Source organism: Ostrea edulis, chromosome 2 (assembly GCF_947568905.1).
Source record: "Ostrea edulis chromosome 2, xbOstEdul1.1, whole genome shotgun sequence".
In the NCBI taxonomy this organism is placed as follows: domain Eukaryota; kingdom Metazoa; phylum Mollusca; class Bivalvia; order Ostreida; family Ostreidae; genus Ostrea; species Ostrea edulis.
This window is the reverse complement of record NC_079165.1, coordinates 80,101,772-80,128,669: the sequence shown is the minus strand read 5'-3', so window position 1 is coordinate 80,128,669 and position 26,898 is coordinate 80,101,772. Positions and strand designations below refer to the sequence as shown.

Below are 26,898 nucleotides of genomic sequence, written 5' to 3'. Positions count from 1 at the left end.
GAAGCCCTTGAATTTCCATTATAGCAGACATTAATTGTATCTACTAGCAGTCCTAATTTGTAGTATACAAATTTGCATGAACATAATATTTCAGTTTTTTTGTACAGCTTGACTGTTAAACATTGGTATATTCAATAAGACATAAGAGATAATAGTCCAAATTTCTTCTGATGGATTTCGAATTTGCATATTGATTGGCATCATTCTGTTTTACTCCTATTATTTACATTTTTGGACTTTTTCCCATATAATAAATAAAATATAGGCACCTTAATTGAAACAAAGCAAGGGTATTAAATCATGTAAGAAAAGAGATTGAGAAACTATTTTCTCAATTTTTTCCTTGAAAAAAAAATTGGGATAAAGCATCTAAAATGCACATGGCCTCAAGAGGAATGTTCAAAATATCATGCAAAATTTTCTATATCCTCTGTTACTTTTTTTTTCAATTAGACTTATTCACAATAGTTTTTGAAAATATTTAACTTGCTGTGAGTCTGTTCCACCGGGAGACAAAAGTCGGTATAAGTAACTTTTAAATTTTTCCGCTAAAAGCATAAAGTGATATTTTACTTTGTGTTAATTCCACCAAAAGTTCCCTATAATTCAAGTTTCCTATATCCCACATTTTATCATTGAATGTTACAAGTGTTAAAGCAGGAAATGGTTGTTTGGCTCCAGGACTTAACTACATATTTCATAATTGAATGCACATCTTCCAATTTCTTCGAATTATGACCAAAAACCCATCCAGATTATGCTAAATATATTACATATCACAAACATTTGAATTTCCAGCCAGGTATCTTTCAACAGGCCAAAATCAGTATTTGAACCTTTTAATAGCTTCAGAAAGTGTGCTTGAACCCATGCCCAAATTCTGAATATGTTAAATTTGCATTTTAATAATGCAAATTTGTGAAATTAGTTTTGGTTTTAAAGCATGCATGGTATCCATGATTTCTAGACATTATCTAAGAAATTGTCATTTGTGAACTATTTCAATATGTCAATTCTCTTGTTTCACATTAACTGAATTTCGTTTTTAAAAGGTGTCACACCTTAAGTCCATTTAAATTGTCCAATCATTAAAAATGTTGCAGAAATGAAAGCTATTGAAATTAACAAAAATTCAAAATAGGAAACAGATGTTTGAAAAAAAAAAACCAACAACACCTGATCATTCAAATTTGATATCTACCATTGAGAAGACAATATACTAAAATATATCATACTGGCAATGCTCTAATATCTTTTAATAATAATAACTCATTTATATGTCAATTCAATATATCCTAGTGATACATTAAACCAAAACTTTTTTTTAAAGCAACTTCACGCCTGACCTGTCACAATAATAAATTGAAAAAAAAAACAACAACTTAATATGGGGTATCCATTCTGGTTTTTGAGGGGGGGGGGGATCTCTGAAATTTCAAATTCTGCAAAGTAAGATGATAAAAGCGGAGTTAAAAGTCTCAAATTTTATACGATTCTAACTCACTCTAACAGGCTAAGATTCTTCATCATATCTGATACGGCTTCCACTAGGCATTTAAAAATCAAACATGATGAAATCAGGGGCAAGTCAATCAAACATTTCTAAATGTTCTGTATATCCAGTGTGAAGTGTATAGTCCTTAAAGAAAAGTAATAGTCCCAATGGTTGTACATGTATAATTATTTACCTACAGCATGTGCTGAAGATAATGTGCATTTTAAATTATCACATGTCCATCTCTGAAAGGGTTGAAAATTTACTGTCAATGCTCCTCTTTACAGATTCTTTAGGATATTTCAATATGGATGCAGTGACTAATAATTACTGTGAAATTCGAGTCTGTGGCTTTGGGCAATTGAAATTTTATTGACAGGTAGAACTGCACTTAAATCACCCTCATTCTTTGTGGTAGTAAACAGGGTACACAGAGCAAAGCACTGAAATTACAGACCCACCATAAAACTAATGATTTCATTTTAACATAGCTTGTATTTTTATAATGAGGAAAATTGATTATAATAAATGATCGATATAGCATTAATATATTGCCTTTATGGGGAGCAAAGGCCAACAGCCAATTGCTGAGAAGATACCCATTTCTTAAGCAGTGACTGAGATGACAGGGGATATAAGACCTCACCAGATCCAGAAATGGAAAATCTTTTTATCCTCTTTTTCTCTAAGAGCATCTCTCCTATTCTCTGGAGCTTGATGCAAGATTTTGACATGTTATCTAGTGCACAGAGCAGACCACAACATTTCCCGTTAATACCCTAGTAATTAGGCTGATTAGCAGAGCCTACAAGACAATCTACTAATGATATTACACAATTGTCATCAGAACCCTTCAATAAGTGCCCAGAAGAAGAGTACCTCAATCGATACTGTCAAATGTACTAAATATGTCTGGCAGAATGAAATTAGAAACACCACCTCAGTCTTAATGAAATTAGCCATATCTCATGCAGAAAACATAAAATCCATCCTGAATTAAGCAGAAAATCTATATTTTTTCTGCAAAATGGAGAAATTATGAACACAGGCCTAAAGGTACCCTACGTTGTCACGATATGCACATAAAATATCTCTATAATATCTTGAGGAATACTTCTAAATTGACAAACAAAAGTCGCACATCCTGCATATTCTTAAATATTATGGAAAGCTTACAATACATGTAACGGTCCTTGTCTTACCTTCCACAATTTCTCCATTTGGAAACACAATGACAACCTTTCCATTTTTGGACATAAATATCCGGGGACGCTCGGGGTCCGGTTTAAATTTGGCTAAGTCCATTTCCTCTTTGACTTTTTGTATTGTAAGTTTACCATGTTTGATATCACAGTAATTCCCTGCCAGATTGAGTGAATATTGGTGGAATTTAGGACTCACATGCACTGGGAAATCCAAGTGTAGCAGCCTGTTCTGGGTACAACAATACGATGAATCTGAAACCTTTGTTTTCAATGACAGACTTTCACCAGTCATCAATGAATTCCACAGAGTCAATTGAAAACCTCAAGTAAACCAAGTGATTGAATATAACCTGAATTTTCCTTTCCTTTCTACTCTCGTGAACTTTTCCCAGACAAATGCCAAGATGTTGGTGAAGTATCTCTTTCTCGGTTCAACCCCTACTAAGATTTAAATCATAGCACAGTTAAACAAAAAAATGTGAATGCACACCTCAGCCTCACTGTTTTATCAAGATCAGCTAATCTCTGTCTACACACACACAAGAAAAAGACGAAGCGTGATCAGCTGAAAAAATTGAAAGAATTTCTTTGAGTGAAAGTTAACTGTTTATTGACAAGATTAAGTGAAAAAATTTCACCTCACACATCTCCGCAGCCTGCTGGAGTGTGTACCTCATACTAACACCATCGTTATGACCCGTTATTCAGGTGGGGAGGGGTTCAGATTTCACACACTTATTAGAGCACCTGCTTTCAATTCTTCAAGGCCACAATACACAACTTTGGTAGAGCACATTTGTGCAGGGATCTTAACTGCACCCTTAATTGAGTGCATGATCAAAAAATATTTCTATTTCACAAATTATAAGCTGCTATCATTATTTCTTTTTTTTAAAACATGAAATTTATGGGGTAAATCTTTACAAAAAATATATATAATTTGAATGGTGTCTATAATTTGAAATGAACTTGGTATATGATTTAATTTATATATGCCAGTGTTGTCATGAAAGTAATTACATACCATTAAATCTTAAGATTTTAACATCAAAGATAACATCCGACATCTAATTAAAACATGAAAAGAAATATAGCTATCTATTTATGCAAAACTGCTCGGGTTAAATGCTTCTGTAATGAAATATCCTGCAGTTCAGTGCAGCAATAATGAAATAAAGCAAATATCTCCAGCTATTTCATTGCCAGATACCTCTGCACTTGAGAGGAACTGAAAGACAACTCGCTCGGATCTATATTTTTAACATGTAGCTTGTTTTGTGCAGTCTTAATTGAAATTATCATCTGTGAAAGTTTACACCAAATCTTGATGTTACTACATTGAAGTGTTGAGCATGCTTTTTAGGACCAATTCTGGTACAAACCAAATTTGAGTGTTTAAAGGGACTGATTCACGATTTTCCTTCAAATTTTGTTTTTCACTTTAAATGATCAAAATCTACAATCTAGCTAATATGTTTAGAAGGTTTCACAAAAAAATTACGGTTATTCATCATGACAGAAGCTCATTATATAGAGATTGAGTTTATTATTTGTTTTGAAAACAGATTGAGGTGTGTTATTGCATGTTTACATGGTTTTCAAAATAAATGGATATTGATCCAAGTTTATTATATATATCACATCTCAAGTATACGTTAGGTAAATTGTGTCATTTAAAAGTTAAAATTTGTGATTGTACAAAATGAAGATGCTAACGTTTCACTGGTTTGTTGGTTTACATAAAAAGACTCAAGTCTTTGTTTACATAACAAAGAATCAAAGCTTATCCTAGCATTCAGACAGTCCAAATTTTGGTTGTCAACATTAAATGAGCTATATTTTTAATTTTTAACATTAAAATTGAAAAACATTTCTTTTGAAAAACGTGAACCAGTCCCTTTAACATTATAAAGTTGGATTAAATTCTGGCACAAAACTAGGGAGGAGGGTGTGTGTGTATAAAACCTAGGTGAACTTCACTATTATCTATTTTACAGGTAAACTGAGGTATTGTTTGTTTTACAGGTAAACTGAGATATTATTTATTTTACAGGTAAACTGAAGTGTTGTTTATTTTACAGGTAAACTGAGATATTGTTTATTTTACAGGTAAACTGAAGTGTTGTTTATTTTACAGGTAAACTGAGGTATTGTTTATTTTACAGGTAAACTGAGGTATTGTTTATTTTACAGGTAAACTGAGATATAGTTTATTTTACAGGTAAACTGAGATATAGTTTATTTTACAGGTAAACTGAGATATTGTTTATTTTACAGGTAAACTGAGATATTGTTTATTTTACAGGTAAACTGAAGTGTTGTTTATTTTACAGGTAAACTGAGGTATTGTTTATTTTACAAGTAAACTGAGATATTGTTTATTTTACAGATAAACTGAAGTGTTGTTTATTTTACAGGTAAACTGAGATATTGTTTATTTTACAGATAAACTGAAGTGTTGTTTATTTTACAGGTAAACTGAGATATAGTTTATTTTACAGGTAAACTGAGATATTGTTTATTTTACAGGTAAACTGAGATATTGCTTATTTTACAGGTAAACTGAAGTGTTGATTATTTTACAGGTAAACTGAGATATTGTTTATTTTACAGGTAAACTGAGATATTGTTTATTTTACAGGTAAACTGAAGTGTTGTTTATTTTACAGGTAAACTGAGGTATTGTTTATTTTACAAGTAAACTGAGATATTGTTTATTTTACAGATAAACTGAAGTGTTGTTTATTTTACAGGTAAACTGAGATATTGTTTATTTTACAGATAAACTGAAGTGTTGTTTATTTTACAGGTAAACTGAGATATAGTTTATTTTACAGGTAAACTGAGATATTGTTTATTTTACAGGTAAACTGAGATATTGCTTATTTTACAGGTAAACTGAAGTGTTGATTATTTTACAGGTAAACTGAGATATTGTTTATTTTACAGGTAAACTGAGATATTGTTTATTTTACAGGTAAACTGAAGTGTTGTTTATTTTACAGGTAAACTGAGGTATTGTTTATTTTACAGGTAAACTGAGGTATTGTTTATTTTACAGGTAAACTAAAGTGTTGTTTATTTTACAGGTAAACTGAGGTATTGTTTATTTAACAGGTAAACTGAGGTATTGTTTATTTTACAGGTAAACTGAGATATTGTTTATTTTACAGGTAAACTGAGATATTGTTTATTTTACAGGTAAACTGAATTATTGTTTATGTTACTGGTAAAATGAGCTATTGTTTATTTTACACATAAATTGGGCTATTGTTTATTTCACACATAAACTGAGGTATTGTTTATTTTACAGGTAAAATGAGCTATTGTTTAGTTTTCAGGTAAATGGAACTATTGTTTATTTTACAGGTAAACTGAACTATTGTTTATTTTACAGGTAAACTGAGATATTGTTTATTTTACAGGTAAACTGAGCTATTGTCTAGTTTATGGTACATGAAAATTATTATTGGAGAAAATTCACTTTATTTTCATTTGAAATAAAATAAAATAGAAACCACAATCTCTGGAATATATCCAATACAATTCATTCTACTCAGTGAATCAGACTCCTATTCTAAATTCATAAAAGTTCGTTGTGATACTTAATTCCAATTTTGTACATAATTATATAAGTAGGAGAGAATATGCCTGAACACGTCAAACTGTGATGCTGAAAAAAAAAAGCAAGTTATTGAATTAAAAAAGTCAAAGAGGCTGCACAGGACAGCCTGGGGAAATGACTCACTGTTCATTAGGACCCTAGAAAGGAGCAATATTTAACACTAATTCAAGGTGTGGAGGATAAAATGAAATATCCAGGTCCCCACACAGGGGTGCTGCTCCCCTCCCCAATAGATACCATGACATAAAACAGGTATCAATCATCATACATGTACAGTCTGTTTGTCTAAATCAAGAGTTTGGAGCCTTTAAACGTGCCCCAAGTCTTTTAACTGGCTGTGATTAATGTACAAGAATATCACAAGAAAATAATTAGGAACTTTCTAGTTTAAAGACGTTTATTCCATGTGTCCCTTTAAGTGAGATTTTCATGACAATTCTTGCGTGATTCTTTTGTGTGTGGAGGTGTGTAAATGGCATGAGAGAGTTTTCGCAGATTATTCATGAATCACTGGTATGAAACCTGTTACCCACCATTTGCACTTTAATAAGGCATGTAATGTTGAAATTATCAGTGACAACAAATACCGTATTCATCCTAATAAGCACCACCCCCAGTTAGAAAATTTGGAAAAGGGGCAGTCAGTATCCTTAAAAAAACAAAACATGTCCTTTGATTTATGAAAACAGAAATGTGTGGCATGATCAATTATAGGTAAGCGAATACTCGGTTTACTGACCAGCTACCTCCTTCAGAGATTATAGAATCCAACTGTATACAAAAGTCACGCAGCAAAGTTACATTTAGGTCATAATTAATTCCTATGAGGGAATTCCATGCCTAACAGCTATTCAATCTTGGCTTTACTCTCCTGCAAGTCGAAAAACAAATCTTCTCCCCATTCCATTTCTTGATTCAATAATTCAGAAAAATAAAATCAAGTACACAGCTATATGCAACACTTTTCAAAGAAACAAGTTAGTAAGCAGCATCCTAAGGTAGTGCAGATTCGTTAGCTTGTTCAATTCACAGCCAACAGAGGGAGGGTAGATTGTTCAATTCACAGCCAACAGAGGGAGGGTAGATTGCTCAATTCACAGCCACGGGAGGGAGGGTAGATTGCTCAATTCACAGCCACGGGAGGGAGGGTAGTTTGTTTAATTCACAGCCACGGGAGATGGCTAGGGTAGTTTGTTCAATTCACAGCCACGGGAGATAGGGTAGTTTGTTCAAATCACAGCCACGGGAGATAGGGTAGTTTGTTCAATTCACAGCCATGGGAGGGAGGGTAGATTGTTCAATTCACAGCCACCAGAGGGAGGGTAGATTGTTCAAATCACAGCCATGGGAGGGAGGGTAGATTGTTCAAATCACAGCCACGGGAGGAAGGGTAGTTTGTTCAATTCACAGTCACCGGAGGGAGGGTTACTAGTTTGTTCAAATCACAGCCACGGGAGGGAGGGTAGTTTGTTCAATTCACAGCCACAGGAGATAGGGTAGGGCCACTGAATAGGAAGAACAAAGTTGTATGTGGGAATTTATAGGAGAAAATCTTCTTCTTTTCAGACCAACAGTGCTGTGATTAGTTATATAGATATGCAACCATTCTAAGGTGGTGCAGATGCAGTTTATTCAAATCACGGCCCTGAGAGGTACTAGCATCAAACTGTTACCTGGCAGTATATGAGGACATTTCATATAAAAATCTTCTCACGACCAGAAGGAGCATGGTTCATCATTGTTATAATGCAAGCATCCTTAAGTACTGTAGATTCAAATTTCTTCAAAATCATGGTCCTGGGGATAGGATGGGGCATCAATAGGGGATCAAGGTTTTATATACGAATACACATCTCTTTTCTTACCAAGGACCCCTGATATAGTATTATGCCTGAATTCTCATGTAGTGCAGATTTGATTTAAGGGTTGGCTTAAATAGGGAATCAGAGTTTTACATGTGACTGTATCAAGGAAATTTAAAAAAAAAAAAAGAAATATTTTCAAGAGTATAGAAGGTTAACACAAAATCATATCAATATACAAATGTTCTGAATTCAGGGTGGTTTTTTTTGTTGTTTTCATTGACCCTGGTGTATACAGTGAGGGATGAAATTTTACATAATACATGAATTTAAGGGGGGGGGGGATAAAAAGTCTACTCCAAAATAGTGATGCTGTGTTAGTCCCCATTTCCATGTTGTGTGGATCCAAGTTTAGTTAGGTCACAACCTCATGGAGCTAGGTTGGGGTCAAAATTTGTCATGGGAATAAAAAGGGTAAAGAGGATGAAAGTGACTCAGGTGAGCATGGTAGCCCATGGGTCCCTTGTTGTAGTTTATAATTCTATTAAAAGTTTATTTCAAGTTTATTGGGATAGTGGTATATTCACTTGGGAAACAAAGATAAGCAAACAATCCTGTGGATAATTAGGCAATTATCGTTTTAAAGGATATTGTAATTGTTCAAAGTGTTCGAACCTTTTTAAAAAAAAACTACACATGGACATTGTTTGTTCCTAGAAAATCTTGTTACTCAATAAAAGAAAATGTCAATGTTGGTAGCTTAGGGGTACGTACCACACAATACAAAGTTTTGCAGAACAGAATAGCTAGAAAAACATGTAGGGGAGCACTCATACATTAGTGTTTGACAAGTCCTTTAAGGGGCCACTGATAGGGTATGGGTCATTTACTAGGATGAATACAGTATTTCAGATATTACAAGACCACAGAACTCTCAGAATGATAAGCTTGGAAATATGTTTCTTGTAAAGTCTATCATAATATTGCTTTTTTATGGATATAGTATTTAGAGTTATCCCCCCTTACTTAATATTTCTAATTGAAAATGTATATCAACACTATATCTAATATGCTAGAGACAAGCTATATTAAAAATGTTGCTCAAATATATAATCTCTATTGAAGTGCACAATTTAAATTCAACTTTTCTGGTGTAAGCTCCAAGGGCATTAGTCTTGTGAATATAATCAAATAACACATTTCACCCTTGCTGATACTGGGAATGAAGTGCTTATAATTGGCAAAATCTCTCCTACAAGCGAAAACCAATGTACCACCAAAAAAGCTGAAGTTTCTTTCCAGCAAGTCCAATGTTATTAAAATCATGACAATTTCATCTCAGAGTGTCCCACAAAAAATGTACTTATAATATTGCAGTTCATAAAATATTCAATTGTAAAACATGGAAACCAGTGAGTATCATGAATTCAAAAATTTAGCTTACTATCTTTAAAACCCCCTTTTTTCTGTTTCTCTTTTCAAACACACGTTATTATTGAAATAATATGAGAATTCAAAATACTTTCTATTTATCACATTTCATGAAGTACTTTCAAAATATATTTTTCAAGTACATTAGAGAAAAAAACCATTTATGATAAGGATATGAGGCCCTCGTACACTACGAATGTGGGGCTTAAGGACCCTTGAATTAGAACCCTTCTCTCTAAGAGATAAAAAGTCATTTAAAGATTTTTCTTTCAAACTGAAAAACTCTCAAGACTACTTGAAAGAAATTCTTGAAACACCTTTTGAAGACTCAATTTCATTCATGAATACATGTATATGTAATGAAATTCTTAAAAAAAAAACTTTTCAAATTGCAAGTAATACTTTACAGTCAGAAGTCACCGAATAAGAGCATTCCTTCAAAGTGACAGGCAATCCAATTCATTTTAGACAATTGGACAGGCATTGAGAAGTTCTTCGACAACAGATGAAATCACTGTGGAATTAACATTCCAAATGAAGAGGAATAATTAGAAAGCCGGAGTCCGGATCACTGGAGTGCTTAACCTGTAGGAAATCCTTCACATTTCTTGTGTCAACTTCCTTGCAACTCTGTTACAAAGTATCACAATCAATTTTATATCTCATTCAGCACATTCAATCCTACTTCTCAAATCTACAAGATTTCTATTGATTATGACAATTTGGCTGTTAAAACCTCAGAAGCCAAGTTTCCTTTTTTTTTTTTTTATCTGCTCTTGTACATGTCTTGGCATTTTCCATCAGACCAGAACTACACAATAGATATTGCCTCATCAATAAATTTAACAAAACTCCCTCAGTTCATGACAACTTGTAGATAAATAATTTTTTTTTTTTTTTTTTTTTTTTTTTTTTTTTTTACAGATAACGAGAGGATGAATAGCTGTTCATTGAATTGTGTATAGAATACTTCACAAAATCAAATTGGCACTCTCAAGTTTCCTAACTTGAAAAAAGACAGTTGAATGTAAATCAATTGCTTTCTGTATGTCCATCCATAATATCTCTCACTGTGTCCCTGGTATTAAAAGGCCTCTTTTGTGACTGCTGTAATTTTTTGTAAGAGTTCTATACTTAATACAGATTGAGAGCACAGCATTATATGTTTCCAATCATCAGAGGAATTCATTAATATGAACATTTTCTTTTTCATAATTCAGTCATGCAATTAAAGGCCAGATTGCTTACTGTACAAACAGAAAATCTGTGTTTAATCTGCATGTTATAGAGCATTCAATCTTCATCTCTAAATATTTGCTATTCATTTCTGTAGTAATGAAGATGCCCTTGCAATTTTTAATGATAATTGAATTAAGTTTTAAAGGACAAAGCAAATTAAAAATTATTGATATTATCAGTGATGATGCTGGATGCTTCAAGTCAGCATAGTAATACCCATAATCAAACCCACCATGGACATGCATTCAGTAAACAAGAATGAAAGCAATATTTGACCAAGCTAAGCATGCATATTGTTTACAGATATGCCTTGCCATGGAAGGTCATCATTTATCAAGCTCAGAATTCATTGGCATTAAATAAGTTTCAAATTCAATGAATCTAAAGATTTTCTGAATCTTTAAACTTAGGATTTGCTGCAATTGTTACAACAGAGTGAAGCCTACCAATATTCCAACCAACTGGAGGTTTCAATACAATACTTATACTTGATGTTACAAATTAATACATTATTAGCTCACCTGAGCTGAAAGCTCAAGTGAGCTTTTCTGATCACCCATAGTCGGGCGTCCATCGGTCCGTCTGTAAACTTTTAACATTTTTGACTTTTTCTCAACAACCACTGGGCCAATTTCAACCAAAGTTGGCACAAAGCATCCTTAGGTAAAGGGAATTCTAAAGTGTTAAAATAAAGGGCCAGGCCACCTTCCAAGGGGAGATAATCAAGAAAAGGTAAAAATAGGGTAGGGTCATTAAAAAATCTTCTTCTCAAGAACCACTGGGCCAGAAAATATGAAATTTATAGATAAGCTTTATTAGGTAGTGCAGATTCTAAATTTTTCAAATTATGGCCCCCGGGGGTAGGATGGGGCCACAAGGGGGGATCAAAGTTTTAGATACAAATATATAGGAAAAATCTTTAAAAATCTTCTTCTCAAGAACCACTGAGCCAGAAAAGCTGATATTTACATGAAAGCTTTCTGACATAGTGTAGATTCAAGTTTGTTCAAATAATTGCCCCGGGGGTAGAATGGGGCCACAAGGGGGGATCAAAGTTTTACATACAAATATATAGGGAAAATCTTTAAAAATCTTCTCAAGGACCACTGAGCCAGAAAAGCTGATATTTACATGAAAGCTTTCTGACATAGTGTAGATTCATGTTTGTTCAAATCATGGCCCCCGGGGGTAAGATGGGGCCACAATAGGGGATCAAAGTTTTACATATAAATATAGGAAAAGTCTTTAAAAATCTTCTTTTCAAGAACCATTGGGCCAAAGTTAACATTTACATGAAAGATTTCTGACATTGTGTATAGATCCAAGTTTGCAAAAATCATGGCCTGTCCATGGGTAGGTTGGGGCCATAATAGGGACTAAGGTTTTACATGCAAATATATATGGAAAGTCTTCAGATATGGGCCAAGGTGACTCAGGTGAGAGATGTGGCCCATGGGCCTCTTGTTTGTTTTGTTTGTTTGTTTGTTTTCTTCAGATTTTCATTATACTTTCTTTTACTTTGATCTTATTCAATTTAATTCATTTTTCAGATATAAATTTTTGTAATATTATGTGTCACATAAAAAGTGTATAGGGATAATGGCCAAATTCTATTTTAAAACTCTTGAGACTATTTCATTTGCAGAAATAAGTGGCCCAGTATTGGGCAATTTAATTACACTCAGCTGTCTCAGATCAATGAATAACACGAAAGTCCACATACTCTAGTATTCAAAGGCAAAAAATCTAAAATGTCAAATCAAGGTTATATTTCTGTTCCTTGTGTTTCATGTTGACAGGCGCGAACATTAGAATTAAAGCACACTTCTGCCTTGACCTGCATAGAGTTTACGATGCATTCAGGTTTCAAAAAATGCATTTTACATCTGATCTAACTGATGTCACCAAGTAATAAAAAAAGAGCAACAATACGTCCATGGACCACATTGCTCACCCGAGTCACCTCGGCTGTGGCCGGTTCTTCCAGAACATTTTCAAAACGTCTTTTCCCTCTTTAATTGACCCCAACCCAGCCGCAGGAGGTTGTGACTAATATCAACCTGAATCACAACATGGGGATGACTCTAAATCAGTATGACTAATGCGGTCTTCATTTTCTAGAAGATGTTTTCCTCTATATTAATGTAGTAATTATGTAACATTTGATTCCTGATTTTAAACCTATATCCTAGTGAGGGTCCACTAAAATCCCAACAACGCTGAATTCTGAACATTTGCATATTGATATGATTTAGTGTGGTCCTGTTACTTATATACTTTGATACTCTATTTAAGCCAACCCTAGTGAAATATGAATTTGCACAAAACATTGTGATGTTTGCATTGCAGGATCATTGATTTCATTAACTTTGAATCTGTATTACCTGAAGATGTTTGCCTATAAACATGGCTGTTGTTCACAAGACAATTTTCACACATTTTTTTTTACTATATATTCCCATGTAAAACTTTGATCCCTGATTGTGGCCCCACTCTGACCCCCGGGGGTTGAAAATGCGTGAAGTTGAACAACAAAAGCTCAGGTGAGCTAAAAAGTGATGGAAGACTTTGCAACATCATATATGAATTAAATCAAGTGCTATATTAATTTAGCTCTGACTTTCTGTTTCAATTACAGAATATTAAAACTGTTTCATGATCACACAGTGCAGAGGTAATTAACCACAGTGAGAAATTGAATTCTTTTGTCTGTCAGAGTCATCCACATTTACAAAAACCAATCAAAAGGTTATCAGTGTTTTTGTCACAATCTTCAGGAATTTTAAAAAGAATATCTGAATACCATTAGCCCCATCAATGACACTCTATCTTGGGGCAAACTTACCAGCTACACAGAAGCTGTGAGCCATCTACTACACAGTGTGAGCCTTCTACTACACAGAAACTGTAAGCCTTCTCCTACACAGAAACTGTAAGCCTTCTCCTACACAGAAACTGTAAGCCTTATCTCCTACACAGAAACTGTAAGCCTTCTACTACACAGTGTGAGCCTTCTACTACACAGTGTGAACCTTCTCCTACACAGTGTGAACCTTCTACTACACAGTGTGAACCTTCTCCTACACAGTGTGAACCTTCTCCTACACAGTGTGAACCTTCTCCTACACAGTGTGAACCTTCTCCTACACAGTGTGAACCTTCTACTACACAGTGTGAACCTTCTCCTACACAGTGTGAGCCTTCTCCTACACAGTGTGAACCTTCTCCTACACAGTGTGAACCTTCTCCTACACAGTGTGAACCTTCTACTACACAGTGTGAACCTTCTCCTACACAGTGTGAACCTTCTCCTACACAGTGTGAGCCTTCTCCTACACAGTGTGAACCTTCTACTACACAGTGTGAACCTTCTCCTACACAGTGTGAACCTTCTCCTACACAGTGTGAACCTTCTACTACACAGTGTGAGCCGTCTCCTACACAGTGTGAGCCTTCTCCTACACAGTGTGAGCCTTCTCCTACACAGTGTGAACCTTCTCCTACACAGTGTGAACCTTCTACTACACAGTGTGAGCCTTCTCCTACACAGTGTGAGCCTTCTCCTACACAGTGTGAACCTTCTCCTACACAGTGTGAACCTTCTCCTACACAGTGTGAACCTTCTACTACACAGTGTGAACCTTCTACTACACAGTGTGAGCCTTCTACTACACAGTGTGAGCCGTCTCCTACACAGTGTGAACCTTCTACTACACAGTGTGAACCTTCTCCTACACAGTGTGAGCCTTCTCCTACACAGTGTGAACCTTCTCCTACACAGTGTGAACCTTCTACTACACAGTGTGAGCCTTCTACTACACAGTGTGAGCCTTCTCCTACACAGTGTGAACCTTCTCCTACACAGTGTGAGCCTTCTCCTACACAGAAGCTGTGAGCCTTCTCCTACACAGAAGCTGTGAGCCTTCTCCTACACAAAAGCTGTGAGCCTATATAATATAGCTTCTACTTTCAAACAACCTTGGTAAAATCAAAATAGATGACAATGTAACCCACCCCCCTTTCCCCCCACTCAGGACTCGGACTTGTAAAGCACCGATGTACTCAGGCAACCTTAGCCTTAATCCACTGAGCTTGCATGATAGGTCACATCATTTAAACAGATAGGGAATACATGTATATTTAATACTAGTGTTAAATACTGCATACAGGGAAATATTACCCATTTTATTTTCACCCCTTTCACCCTCATTGTCAGTGGATGACTTTAAAGCAAAACCGTTTTATCTCTATCTCTAATATTGAGTGAATTTGTGACAGTAGCCCTGTATGCAGTAATGCCTTTGTAATCTACTTGTACTTCATTTTGAAAAAAAAAATGGAACATTGATCAATGAGGGCTATATGTAACAATGATTTAACATAGGTGGTGACTGGTTTGCCAAAAGCCTGGCATTAGGTTGGTGAAACTCACAGGTTTGTCAGATATAAACTTAAAAACAGAGGTCCTGCGTCATGGTAGGCATCACCACAATAAAGAAACATCAATGCTATGACCTTCAGCTTTTAAAAGTCTGTAACCATAGTCATTCATTACCAATATGAACCTCCTTCAGAATCACACCACACTTAAAACAAGTCCTATTTTTGCTTTTCTAAGGATGTACCCACAATGAAAAACTCACTCAACCAAACCTGGTCCATATCCATTGATAAGGAAGCTGGCAGGCCCAGCAAAGAGTCCGTCTAATTTCTGTTTCGTGGACTTTACAGAAATATTCATAAAATGACTTACCCACGAATGAGCAGTTAAGCGGGCAGTTCCCCATATCCACATCCAAGTCCTCCTGCCTTCTCTCATTTACGGAAGTGATCCCCACGTCAGATTTAGAAATTCTATTTGATTTTGATTAAATAAGACCAGCTGGTGAGCTTACATATATATGTAAGTACCATGAATCATGAATGAGATTCTATAAATCTGCATTTTAGTCCAATCCATTACCGAAACATTCCGAGTGCCCAAGGAACAATCTCTGTTGCGGCTCACACTAATTGGCTTCAGAATCCTTCGAATAAGTAAGTCACTTAAATTAATGATATTGATTGATAATTACAGGTTTTGAAGCAGCTTTATACCTTAAATACACCTATAGTAGAAGCCATATCTCAAGAGGAAATGTCACTCAGCCTACTATGACAAACATGCTTAATGTTTTTTTTTAATAGAGTTCACCTTTTGCTTTTTAGAATGGCAATCTTGGTAACAACACTCCATACTAACAGGAACTGTATGTTTTTTCTTTTAGTTTTATCATAAATCAAACATCTGGTTGACAATTAGTTTGTATATGTATAATGTTACAATAACAACACAGTTACTTCCTCAACATCTTAAAAGGAAATTTTTAAAAAATTGGATAGCTAGCACCATTGAAATTATGTGTCTAACAGAACTAGAAAATTTCATACAAGTTTTTAAAAAAGAGAGAATCGGTAAATATTTGGATTTTTTCATTTTTCACCGATAAAAAAAATGTATATACACTAGCATATTTATCCAAATCTTTTGTTTTCATAATGGAAAAGCTTGCCTTTCTCTATGACATTTTGTGTTTTCATATGATAAGTTTTATTCATAGGGAAAAGGTTTATGTAAAGCTTTTAGTTTTTGCCTGGGAAAAGGTCTAAAATCATTTGATTTTTTATATGTTCAAACGGGAAATGGTGTGCTTAAAGTTGTCTTCATACGGGAAATGGTTTATCTATATAGTTATTATTTTCATGCTGTTTCATAATTAATTTGAAATCCCCTAACCCAAGGGTAAACTCAGTGCCAAGTTTGATTGAAATTGGCCAAATTGTTCTGGGGAAGAAGATGAAATTCTGAACAGTTTAACAAACCAAGTGAGACAGACTGACCTACAGAACAGTTTTCACCAGTAATTAGGGACTAAAAAAAAAAAACTTTGATCTGTTAGCTGCAGACAAGTATTTTCTGACCGAATTGGCAGTTATAGAACACCAATTTTCTACATTATGACACCCGACCACAATATATAGTAGATGAAAAAAAAAGAAGAAGATTTTTCTGAAATACAGTTAAACCAATATTTTTTCTACCATCTCCCTCGGATACAATGTATAAGATTGGACAAGCTAATGCTCATCCAGGAAGCTGTTACCAGGTTGGTAGTGGTGGACATGTGTTCTGTACTTCAGTAGAATGATGGTGTAAATCTATACACCTTTACACAACATCCAATTTCATTCCAGAAAGCTATAACACATGTCTGTAATTAATATCATATAATGGAGTTAGTTTTTTCCCAGCCAAATGCTCTTCCTGATTAAAAGTACATGCTGGACTCCATCAGCTCTGTCACACAATGAACACACCATCATTCACTCTTGGGCTTTTCTAGCTGGGGTGAGGGGGTATATAGGAGCACCTTTAAATATTTCATAGTTTGTTAATGATGAAGTTAGTTGATTTTATAAACTTCAGGATGATCCTGCAGTTTATTGACACCCCCCCCCCCCTGTCACCTTTCTACCAGTTTTTCCCTCACTAAAAGCTGTTGCAACATTGTTGATGGAACATGACCTTAGAATTAATTCATCCTATATACCTTGAAGAAACATGGTTTATCCAGTAAACATCTGGCACACATTAAGGATCCAATAAAGCCATTCACAAAAAACAATATTAATAATATTAATAACTCAACTTATGGAGTCATCTGAATGCATGTCATATGCAGCTTTTAAAGATAGAAAAACTTAGAATGGAATACAACCATGAAAAGAAATGAATTATTTTCAGTTAAATCATACAAGAGTCTTGTATTCAGTTTTTAGGTTAGGCGTGCAGTGTATAGATCCTGATGTGTCATGTAGCCGTCCCTAGCCGACATCTAGGCAACATCACCAACTTAATTGATATTGGAATTTTAACTTCAACCCACAGTACTTCCTCAATTGCAAGTACAGTAAAACTTTCTTATAAGGAATTCTTGGGGAACCCATTATTTCATTCCATATAGCCAAGGTCCCTTACATCCATATAAGTAGAGGAAAGAACAACAAATAGACTCAACCTACTTATTCTATGTTTGCTATGAAACTGGCCATGGTGCAGAAACGATATCAGATTTTTGGAAACTCTAGCATTTTAACAGCTAAACTTGCTTCAAAACATAGTATTGGTAACATATAAACAAAATTTTTATTTTTTGTTTTGTTTATATATTGCTTATATCACAGATGTGTGTTAATGTAATCTTGATTAATTCAATTGACATTTAATCTGAGGTCAAAAGAGGCAGTGGCGGATTTAGGGGGGTTCGGAACACATCCCCCCACTCTTCTTTTTTTATGTATATATATATATATATATATATATATATAGTGATAACTATATGCACCAAAGCAAGAATTGGTACCAGAATTTCAGTCTGAAATGCATTGAAATGCATTGAAATGAATTATTTTGAATCAATAAGTTTTTTCATTTTGTTTAAATTCTGTAAAGGATGTAGTGACTATAAATGAAAGGAAGAAGGAACAAGAATTTCAGTCGAAAATGCATTAAAATGCACCATTTTGAATAAATCTTTTAAAATTAAATGTTTAAAATTAAGGGTTAACCCCCTTCCATGCCCACCCCCCCCCCCATTCGGGCCTCAACCCCCCCCCCCCCCCCCCCCCCAAGAAGGTCTAGATCCGCAACTGAGAGGTCAACAGACTTCACCATAGACAAAAAAAATTACATTGTAAAATTGATGATGGGGCAGAAAATTCATTTCCTTACATCGAAGAATTCCTTATAACCGAGTTCATACAACTGTGAATTCCTTAACCAAGATCTCAGTACGTAATTTAACCAAGAATTCCTTAACCGACTTTTACAACTGTGAATTCCTTTATCAAGATCTCAGTACGTAATTTAACCGCGAATTTCTTAACCATCTTCATATAACTGTGAATTCCTTAACCACATCTCAGTACGTAATTTAACTGAGAATTTCTTAACCAACTTCATACAACTGTGAATTCCTTAACCAAGATCTTATGCAATTTAACCGAGAATTCCTTAACCAAGATCCTACCATTGAGAATTCCTTATAACCTGAGATTTTCTTACAAAGATTTATGAAGGATAAAGCATGGAATTTTTAAATCATACTCTATAAAATCAATATTTCTCTCCAAGTTCCTTATTGTAAAATATGCATATTTTACTTGAGATTAATGTCAACCATCGTAACCTAAGCTTTAGATGAATTTCTGTTCTACATTAGGAGTATCCCGCACTCCACTAAGGTCTTCAATTCAGTTAAGGATGTCTTTAATTATCAAACACCAATTCCTATAATCGGAGATGTTTTAATCGGCAAAGGAATCAATTCTGTTTTAATCAACAGTACAAGAAACCGAGAATCCTCAGAGTGTTTATTCTATTTGCTGCTTGTCTTCCCTTTATTACCAAATCAATCAAAGTATAGTTTTCTTGGACAAACAAAAATGACCTTGGGGATGCCCTCTTCAAGACAAAGTTCTCTAGCAATGTATCCAAGTCTATTTGAAACCAATACTTAGGACCCTATTATACTTGAAAAGTGGCAATTCAAAAATGGCATATTTCTCGTTATATCGTTACATATTCTTTTATGACCACTTGACAGGTCAATGTAACCAGAGAAATGTACTCATAAAAGCTTTCAACGTCACTACAAGTGAAACCCACCTGACTGTATAACATATATACTGAACAAAACTAGATGCACTGGGTCTGTGACATTCGGATTGATGCCGTGCTATTGCATGGAGACCGGTGCAAGGTCACATAACCTTATAGACAGCTATAAATTTATAAATGTACACTAACTGTAACCTGTAGATATTCCAAAATTCCTCAAAAACAAAACAACTTCGATTAATGGATTACATTTTTTACCAATCAATATTGAGAGGTCTTGATCAATAGCATTCCTGTGCGTATATTGCACTGATTTGTATGTTTACATTAAAGCAAGCTAGTACTCTTCTAATTCACAATTTAGATATTTAATTCTGGCCTTTTACACATTCTATTCAAGTGCTTTGCAGCAATGGAGTCATGGCTATAAAAATAATCAAATTTTAGGAATATCTGCATAAAAAGGAAAAATACAGAAATAACTGTACATCACAAACGAGTTGGATGACCATATTGGTAGAGCATTCACATTGGCAGCAACAAGAAATCTGACGTTTAATATAGGGGATATAATATATATTTATTGCCTCGATTTCCATTTTGCACATCACGACTGTGTAGTAACATTTCCCTATGGAAGTTTTATTGGGGCTGACTTTTTGCAATAGCATAGAAATCCCCCTTATCCATCAATCTCCACAATCCATGTCCACTCGGATTTTTGTCTTGTGCAAGGTAATCAATACAAAGTCAGATTTTGTTTTTCTCAGTTCGTCTGTTTCATGTCGGAGATAGACCAAGCAAAAGTATTAAAGATGGCAGTCAGAATTCCATTTGTTAGGCAATTATGACAGCCAGTTTTCTGTGAAGCTCTGAAATTGTCTGTGTGCTTTGCATGGCAGTTGATTTCTGATTTGATCAATTCCAATATCAAATATCCCACAAAACATTTGTCATGTGCATGCGAAAAACGGCTGTAGGAGGGGGGAGTGACAGAAAAATTCACGATCTAAACCTCGAGGTTGCCAATGCACTACAGGGGAACAATAACACATTACGAGGTGACCTGCATGTACAGCAGGCAATCAGTGTTTTGATGCAAACACTGTAATGGATTGCCAAGGATTAATGTTAACGATGACCTGAAATATCTTCGGTGGATTTTACATCGTACACTTAAAAGTGCAGATATCTAGTCATTTTCTCCCACTACAATCCATACAAGGGTGTTTCTATGTGAGAGAGCCTCAACAAATCGGCCTATCACAACATTATCTTCCACATCTACCATGTATTTATGCTTTATGAGGTCAAAATTAAGTTTGTATAATGAAGCTAAATATTTAAGGCAGATCCATTTTTGGCATTATTAACAAGGTTGTTGAGATTGGATAACCCTGACAATTCATACCATAATGAGAAATTATAGAGTTATCTTTCCTTAAAGGGACTGATTCACGATTTTCCCCAAAATTTTATTTTTCACTTTTAATGATCAAAATCTACTGTCTAATGCAAGGTGAAGAAAACGAACAGTGATCAATCTCATAACTCCTATAAGCAATACAAAATAGATAGTTGGGCAAACACGGACCCCTGGACACACCGGAGGTGGGATCAGGTGCCTAGGAGGAGTAAGCATCCCCTGTTGACCAGTCACACCCGCCATGAGCCCTATAATATGTTTTTTAAAATTCACATAAAAATTAAGGTTATACATTATCACAGAAGCCCATTTTAGAGAGTTCATTATTTGTTTTGTAAACAAAGATTGCGGTATAATACATGTTATTGTTTACGAAATTTTCCAAAAAATGGATATCGATCTTAGTTTATCATAACTTTCACATTTCAAGCATTCTTCGGGTAAAATGTGTCATCTAAAAGTTAAAAATGTGCGACTTATGTAAAATTATGATGCTTTATATTACAAAATTAATATTTCACTTGTTTGTTTGTTTACATAAAAAGACTCGGGTCTTTGTTTACATAACACATATTTAAGGCTAAAATATAGCTTTTATCCTTGCATTCAGAGTTCAAAATTTTTGGTTGTCAACATTAAATGAGTTATACTTTTAATATCTAACACAAAAAATAAAAAATATTTTGTTCAAAAATCGTGAACCAGTCCCTTTAATGTCATAATCCAACAATTACTCTAATTAACTGGATTAATTGACAGTTACTTCACATTTTTAATGTCTAAATATGATTAAAGACGAAGACTTGTGTTTCTTATTGCAATTGATAAGATTTTCCACGAACATGATTTTAATGAAGCAACAAAATTTGTTAATAGTGCATCGATCTTTCTGATTTGAAATAAGGTTGAAAAATCAAATGAATCCTCCAACACCTTGAAAACAAACACTTGGAGTCTCAAATAAAACACTTATACACACAGATCAGCACTATTAAATAAAACACTTATACACACAGATCAGCACTATTAAATAAAACACTTATACACACAGATCAGCACTATTAAATAAAACACTTATAGTCACACAGATCAGTACTATTAAATAAAACACTTATACACACAGATCAGCACTATTAAATAAAACACTTATACACACAGATCAGCACTATTAAATAAAACACTTATACACACAGATCAGCACTATTAAATAAAACACTTATAGTCACACAGATCAGCACTATTAAATAAAACACTTATACACACAGATCAGCACTATTAAATAAAACACTTATACACACAGATCAGCACTATTAAACAAAACACTTATACACACAGATCAGCACTATTAAATAAAACACTTATACACACAGATCAGCACTATTAAATAAAACACTTATACACACAGATCAGCACTATTAAATAAAACACTTATACACACAGATCAGCACTATTAAATAAAACACTTATAGTCACACAGATCAGCACTATTAAACAAAACACTTATCCACACAGATCAGCACTATTAAACAAAACACTTATCCACACAGATCAGCACTATTAAATAAAACACTTATACACACAGATCAGCACTATTAAATAAAACACTTATACACACAGATCAGCACTATTTCAGTCTTGCAGTATTTATGGTGATTTTTATTGTACAACTGTGTATTACTGTTAGAGTGACTCAATATACTGGTACACACTGAAAACAACACAGCAGCACAAAAACATTCAATTAATCATTAGGTTCACTGTTCTCCATGCAGATACAGGTAATACTACGCTTCAAGCAGACAGCATGGTTTGTGTTTTCATTCCACCACTCCAAGTAAATGTACATTGGAAAGTTCATGTAAGAATTGTCTATTTTATTTTGAAAATTTGATATTCTATACTGTTTATATGTAGCTCAAATCACAGATTTGCTAACTATAAACCCAAATTATATATTATATATATATTTTTTTTTTGGCAAATTAATTGCTAATTCTGCATGTTGATAGAATAACCACCTACTGGTATATGTTATCAAAACTCCAATGTAAAGTTTTTTATATCATAATTTACCATCTTCATTCAATCTAAGTGATTCTCCTGGGAAATCTTTTGATTGCTACGTTAAAATTTACATGTATAGGCCATTTTAGGTGTAATCTAATCTGACTGTTATTTTTCTATTTCTGCATTCACTGAGATATACGATTTTATAATCCAGTCTCATACACAAACTTTCATTTGCGATGACTATATTTCGCAATTCACCAGTTGAATATTTTAGTCATGGGTGATTCTTGTGGAGTCCTGAGGAGTTGAATATTTTAGTCATGGGCAAGTCTCCCCAATTTCCTTAATATCACATGGATGCTCACGACAAATTCTCATTCTTATGCCTGTGCATTTCATCCCCATCTCATCTAAACTCATCCCATCTTCACCTCATCCCCATCTCATCTTCATCTCACCTCATCTCCATCTCATCTCACATCCAACTCATTTCACTTCATCAATATCTAATTACCATCTCATCATCTTCTCATACATTGTAATTGTTTACATGTGCTCACATTCCTTCATAGAATTATTTCTTAAAAATGTATAATTAATGAAAGAAAAATCAGTTGACATATAGCTTGATACACCCACTCTCCCTCACATTTTCTAGCTTCTTCAGTCTTTCAATAATATAATCCACCATTGATACTATAGCTATTAACCAATATTTGTACAAACAGGATGGATTTATCTGCAAGACAATTTTTCTCATGGCCTCCGGAGTAAACACTGCGGTCTGCAATATACACAAATGACCATCATCTCTCTCCACTAACAGAAATGACCACGATCTATATGGCCCTCATAAGGCTTCTGAATGCTATCCCATTTTGTTCCCTGTGTTTAATTAAGCTCTGGTCCTTATCAATATGGCTGTTATTGACGATAACAGTAGCTGGGGACATATGGGTGTAAAATTGTCCGGAATAATTAAATGATATAGATCACCGGGCAATATCAATTACAAGACTTTCTAAACCTTGTTATCAGATTAAAGCTGCCAAGTCTAATATTAGATTCATGTCACATGTCAACTACTTAGTACTATTCAGTATTGTCTATAAAACTGACTTTTATCAAATCCTCGTGGGAAAGTATTGGATTATAAGAACACACTATCACTGTCCTGCAAAATGGAATTTTTAAGTCACAACTGCACTGCTCATCTGAGTTAATGTCATGACTCCCATACCATTCGGAAACCACATGAATCTTATCAATTATGCATAGTCATTTTTTAACATTTTTCAGAGGCCATGCCAGTCTGTATGTATGTATGAACCAGTGCTTCATTCTGAATTGAAATCCCTGCCATTGAAGTATGATCCAGCTACCTGAAATCAATGACCAATGAGTGCTTCCATGCAAGTTTGGTCTGAAATCTTTGACTAAGGAGTGGTCATTTATTTTTGGAAAAAATAGGTCTTAAGCAGCACACAAGGCAGGGTATAAGTATTATCCATCAATGAAGCATCCTCCATGCTTTTTTTTTTTTTTTGTTACAGATAAAATTTAATACTAGGGAAAGGTAATGTACTTCCGAAAACTTGAACCAAATCAGCAGCTACACAACACCGATCTGACAAGTCAAGCTTTACACTCTGAACAAACCCCAGGTGAGCTTTCAAGGCCAAATCCTACTTAGAATGATGAGCTAAATGCTACAATAAAGTCAAAGTTCATTAGGAATATTCAGAAATGAGCTAAATGCTATGATAAAGTCAAAAGTTCATTAGGAATATTTAGAAATGAGCTAAATGCTATGATAAAGTCAAAGTTCATTAGGAATATTCAGAAACGAGCTAAATGTTACATAAAGTCAAAGTTCATTAGGATGAGTTGAACATGAGAAATTGATTTGAGGTCTTTAACCCCCGCTTTTTCTTCCACTCTTTGACCTCAAGTAAGTTTTTCTTCAAGAGCTAAGTGGGTAAATTTCTCCTTGTATTTTATCTGTACAATACTCTGAAGTAAATCTTAAATATTATTCCATCCTTGTCTGTTTTTCTGTCAAAATCAAATGCGTTTCATCTTATCTATAGTTGAATATTTCATGACCTCAACAGAAGTTCATTACCTCCCTTTGTAATTGAAGAAATGTTTTATCTTCTGCTAATCATACTATTATTGAATAAAATTATATAAAATCCAAAGCATGAAATAAAAAATATATCCTTTAAGTCTATCTGTAATTTTGTAAAGAGGAATTTTAAGGACGGCTTAGACCTTAGTTGAAGCAAACAAAGATATCTGCATGAATTCCAATAAAAACAGTATTACTTGATTAGTACCACATGACTGAGAGCTCATATCTCTATTAAAGCAGGACAACTAACTGACACTAAAATAACAAATCTACAGAAGGATTCGTGTTTTCCTTACAAAGGTAGAAGCCTCACATCCCAGCATTGACCACTGGAATCCACACTGAGGTCTATTGATTGTAGCAAGCAGAAACACAGCAATGAATTGTAATTCTACACAATTCTATTGCACAGCCTGAAGACATTGCACTTTGTTCCAGTAATTAGGTGACAAATGGTGCCTATAGTATCTTCTTCTTCAGTCTAAACAATGCCTTCAATTCCCAGTACTTATACTGTACCATGTATATCATTTTCTTATCCTTTTAGACTTCAATTCCTTTGATGTGTGTAGAATCTATCTGAATTCTTCAAACATTACACGCACTGTTAAGTCAGCATCTAAATATCAGCCCTTAATCCAATGTTTTGTATTTAAGGGCTTATCCTACTGACCCTTTATGTTAAGGGCTTCCTATTGACCCTTTATATTGTATCTATGGGCGTCTAGTAAACTACAAAATGATTTAGAATGTTTTTTTCTGGGTCACCTCTTGGCCGATTTTGTGTTTTAAGGGCTTTCTATTGCCCTTTATTTTGTATTTAAGGGCTTCCTATTGACCCATTATTTTGTGATTAAGGGCTTCCTATTGACCCTTTATATTGTATCTAAGGGCTTATTGACCCTTTATTTTGTATTTAAGGGCTTCCTATTGACCCTCTATTTTGTATTTAAGGGCTTTCTATTGACCTTTTATTTGGTGTTTAAGAGCTCTCTCTCTGGCCCTTTTGCTCATCTCCAGCTAAATCCTATTTCATCAAAGAAATATCAATTCAGATAGGATGAAAGTTTGGATGTTTAATATATAGTCTAAACATGCTGGATGATCCTGTGTTAAAGTGTGATTTTATTGTCATTACAGGAAAGTACAGCTATGTCAGAAATGTAAGAAATTTAAAGCATGCCATGAAAATGTATCTACAATGCCCAGGCAACGGTCATCTCCCCCACTCACTCCATTGTTTATATTTACATCCACAACAACCCAACAGAGTGTACAGTGTGTTTTGTGGGGTATAAACAAACAGCATGATTTTTAGGCACATGATTTTTTGATATGCAGAAAAGTCTGAAGTTTGTTTCTTTTGAGTTTGTGTGATAAATCATTACAAAATAATTAAGAATACTTTCAATTTTATTGTCTATATTTTTTGCTTAAATCAACGAATATTTGGAATTACAATTTTTTTTTGGCAATTGCATGACACATGCAGCCCCCCCCCCCCCTCCCCCCCCCTTGTGGTTTGGCATTGCGACAAGTACTGAAAACTTGGTTATGCCATTGACATCTGAACTTGGAAGCCCTACAACTGAATTGATAAGAACAATATACTGACCAAACACAAAGTAATCCTACCTACCAACACTATATGATTTTGATAATATCATAAATATTCATTCCATATCAGGCCTTACAATGTATATATACTTATACAGATTATGGAGAATCTTTGATTTTAACAATAAGATATAATGATTGATTTTACAGGCCACTGTCCTTTTCTACACTACAGGTATCTGCCTCATTACCAAAGGTCATTTTTTAGCTCTTGCAGATTCACACCGAGAGAACAATATACCTAATATAAATGTT

At 34.3% G+C, this 26,898-nt stretch overlaps 1 protein-coding gene across 44 annotated transcripts in view; it reads right to left on the bottom strand.

The window, feature by feature from the left end:
- The window catches only part of LOC125682373 (dual specificity calcium/calmodulin-dependent 3',5'-cyclic nucleotide phosphodiesterase 1A-like), a 196,329-nt gene that overhangs the window by 66,458 nt on the left and 102,973 nt on the right, over positions 1 to 26,898 (bottom strand). For 6 of the 44 annotated variants that reach the window (XM_056154984.1, XM_056154990.1, XM_056154989.1 and 3 more), the window contains exon 1: positions 2,698 to 4,052. The exons of 33 other annotated variants lie outside the window; for them this stretch is intronic. In XM_056154984.1, the coding sequence (XP_056010959.1) occupies positions 2,698 to 2,992 (295 nt within the window). In that variant the 5' untranslated portion in view covers positions 2,993 to 4,052. Of the gene's footprint in view, positions 1 to 2,697; positions 4,053 to 9,965; positions 13,328 to 15,550; positions 15,653 to 26,898 lie in introns of those variants that run through there. 5 more of the 44 variants (XM_056154985.1, XM_056154991.1, XM_056155019.1 and 2 more) reach the window with 3 other exon arrangements.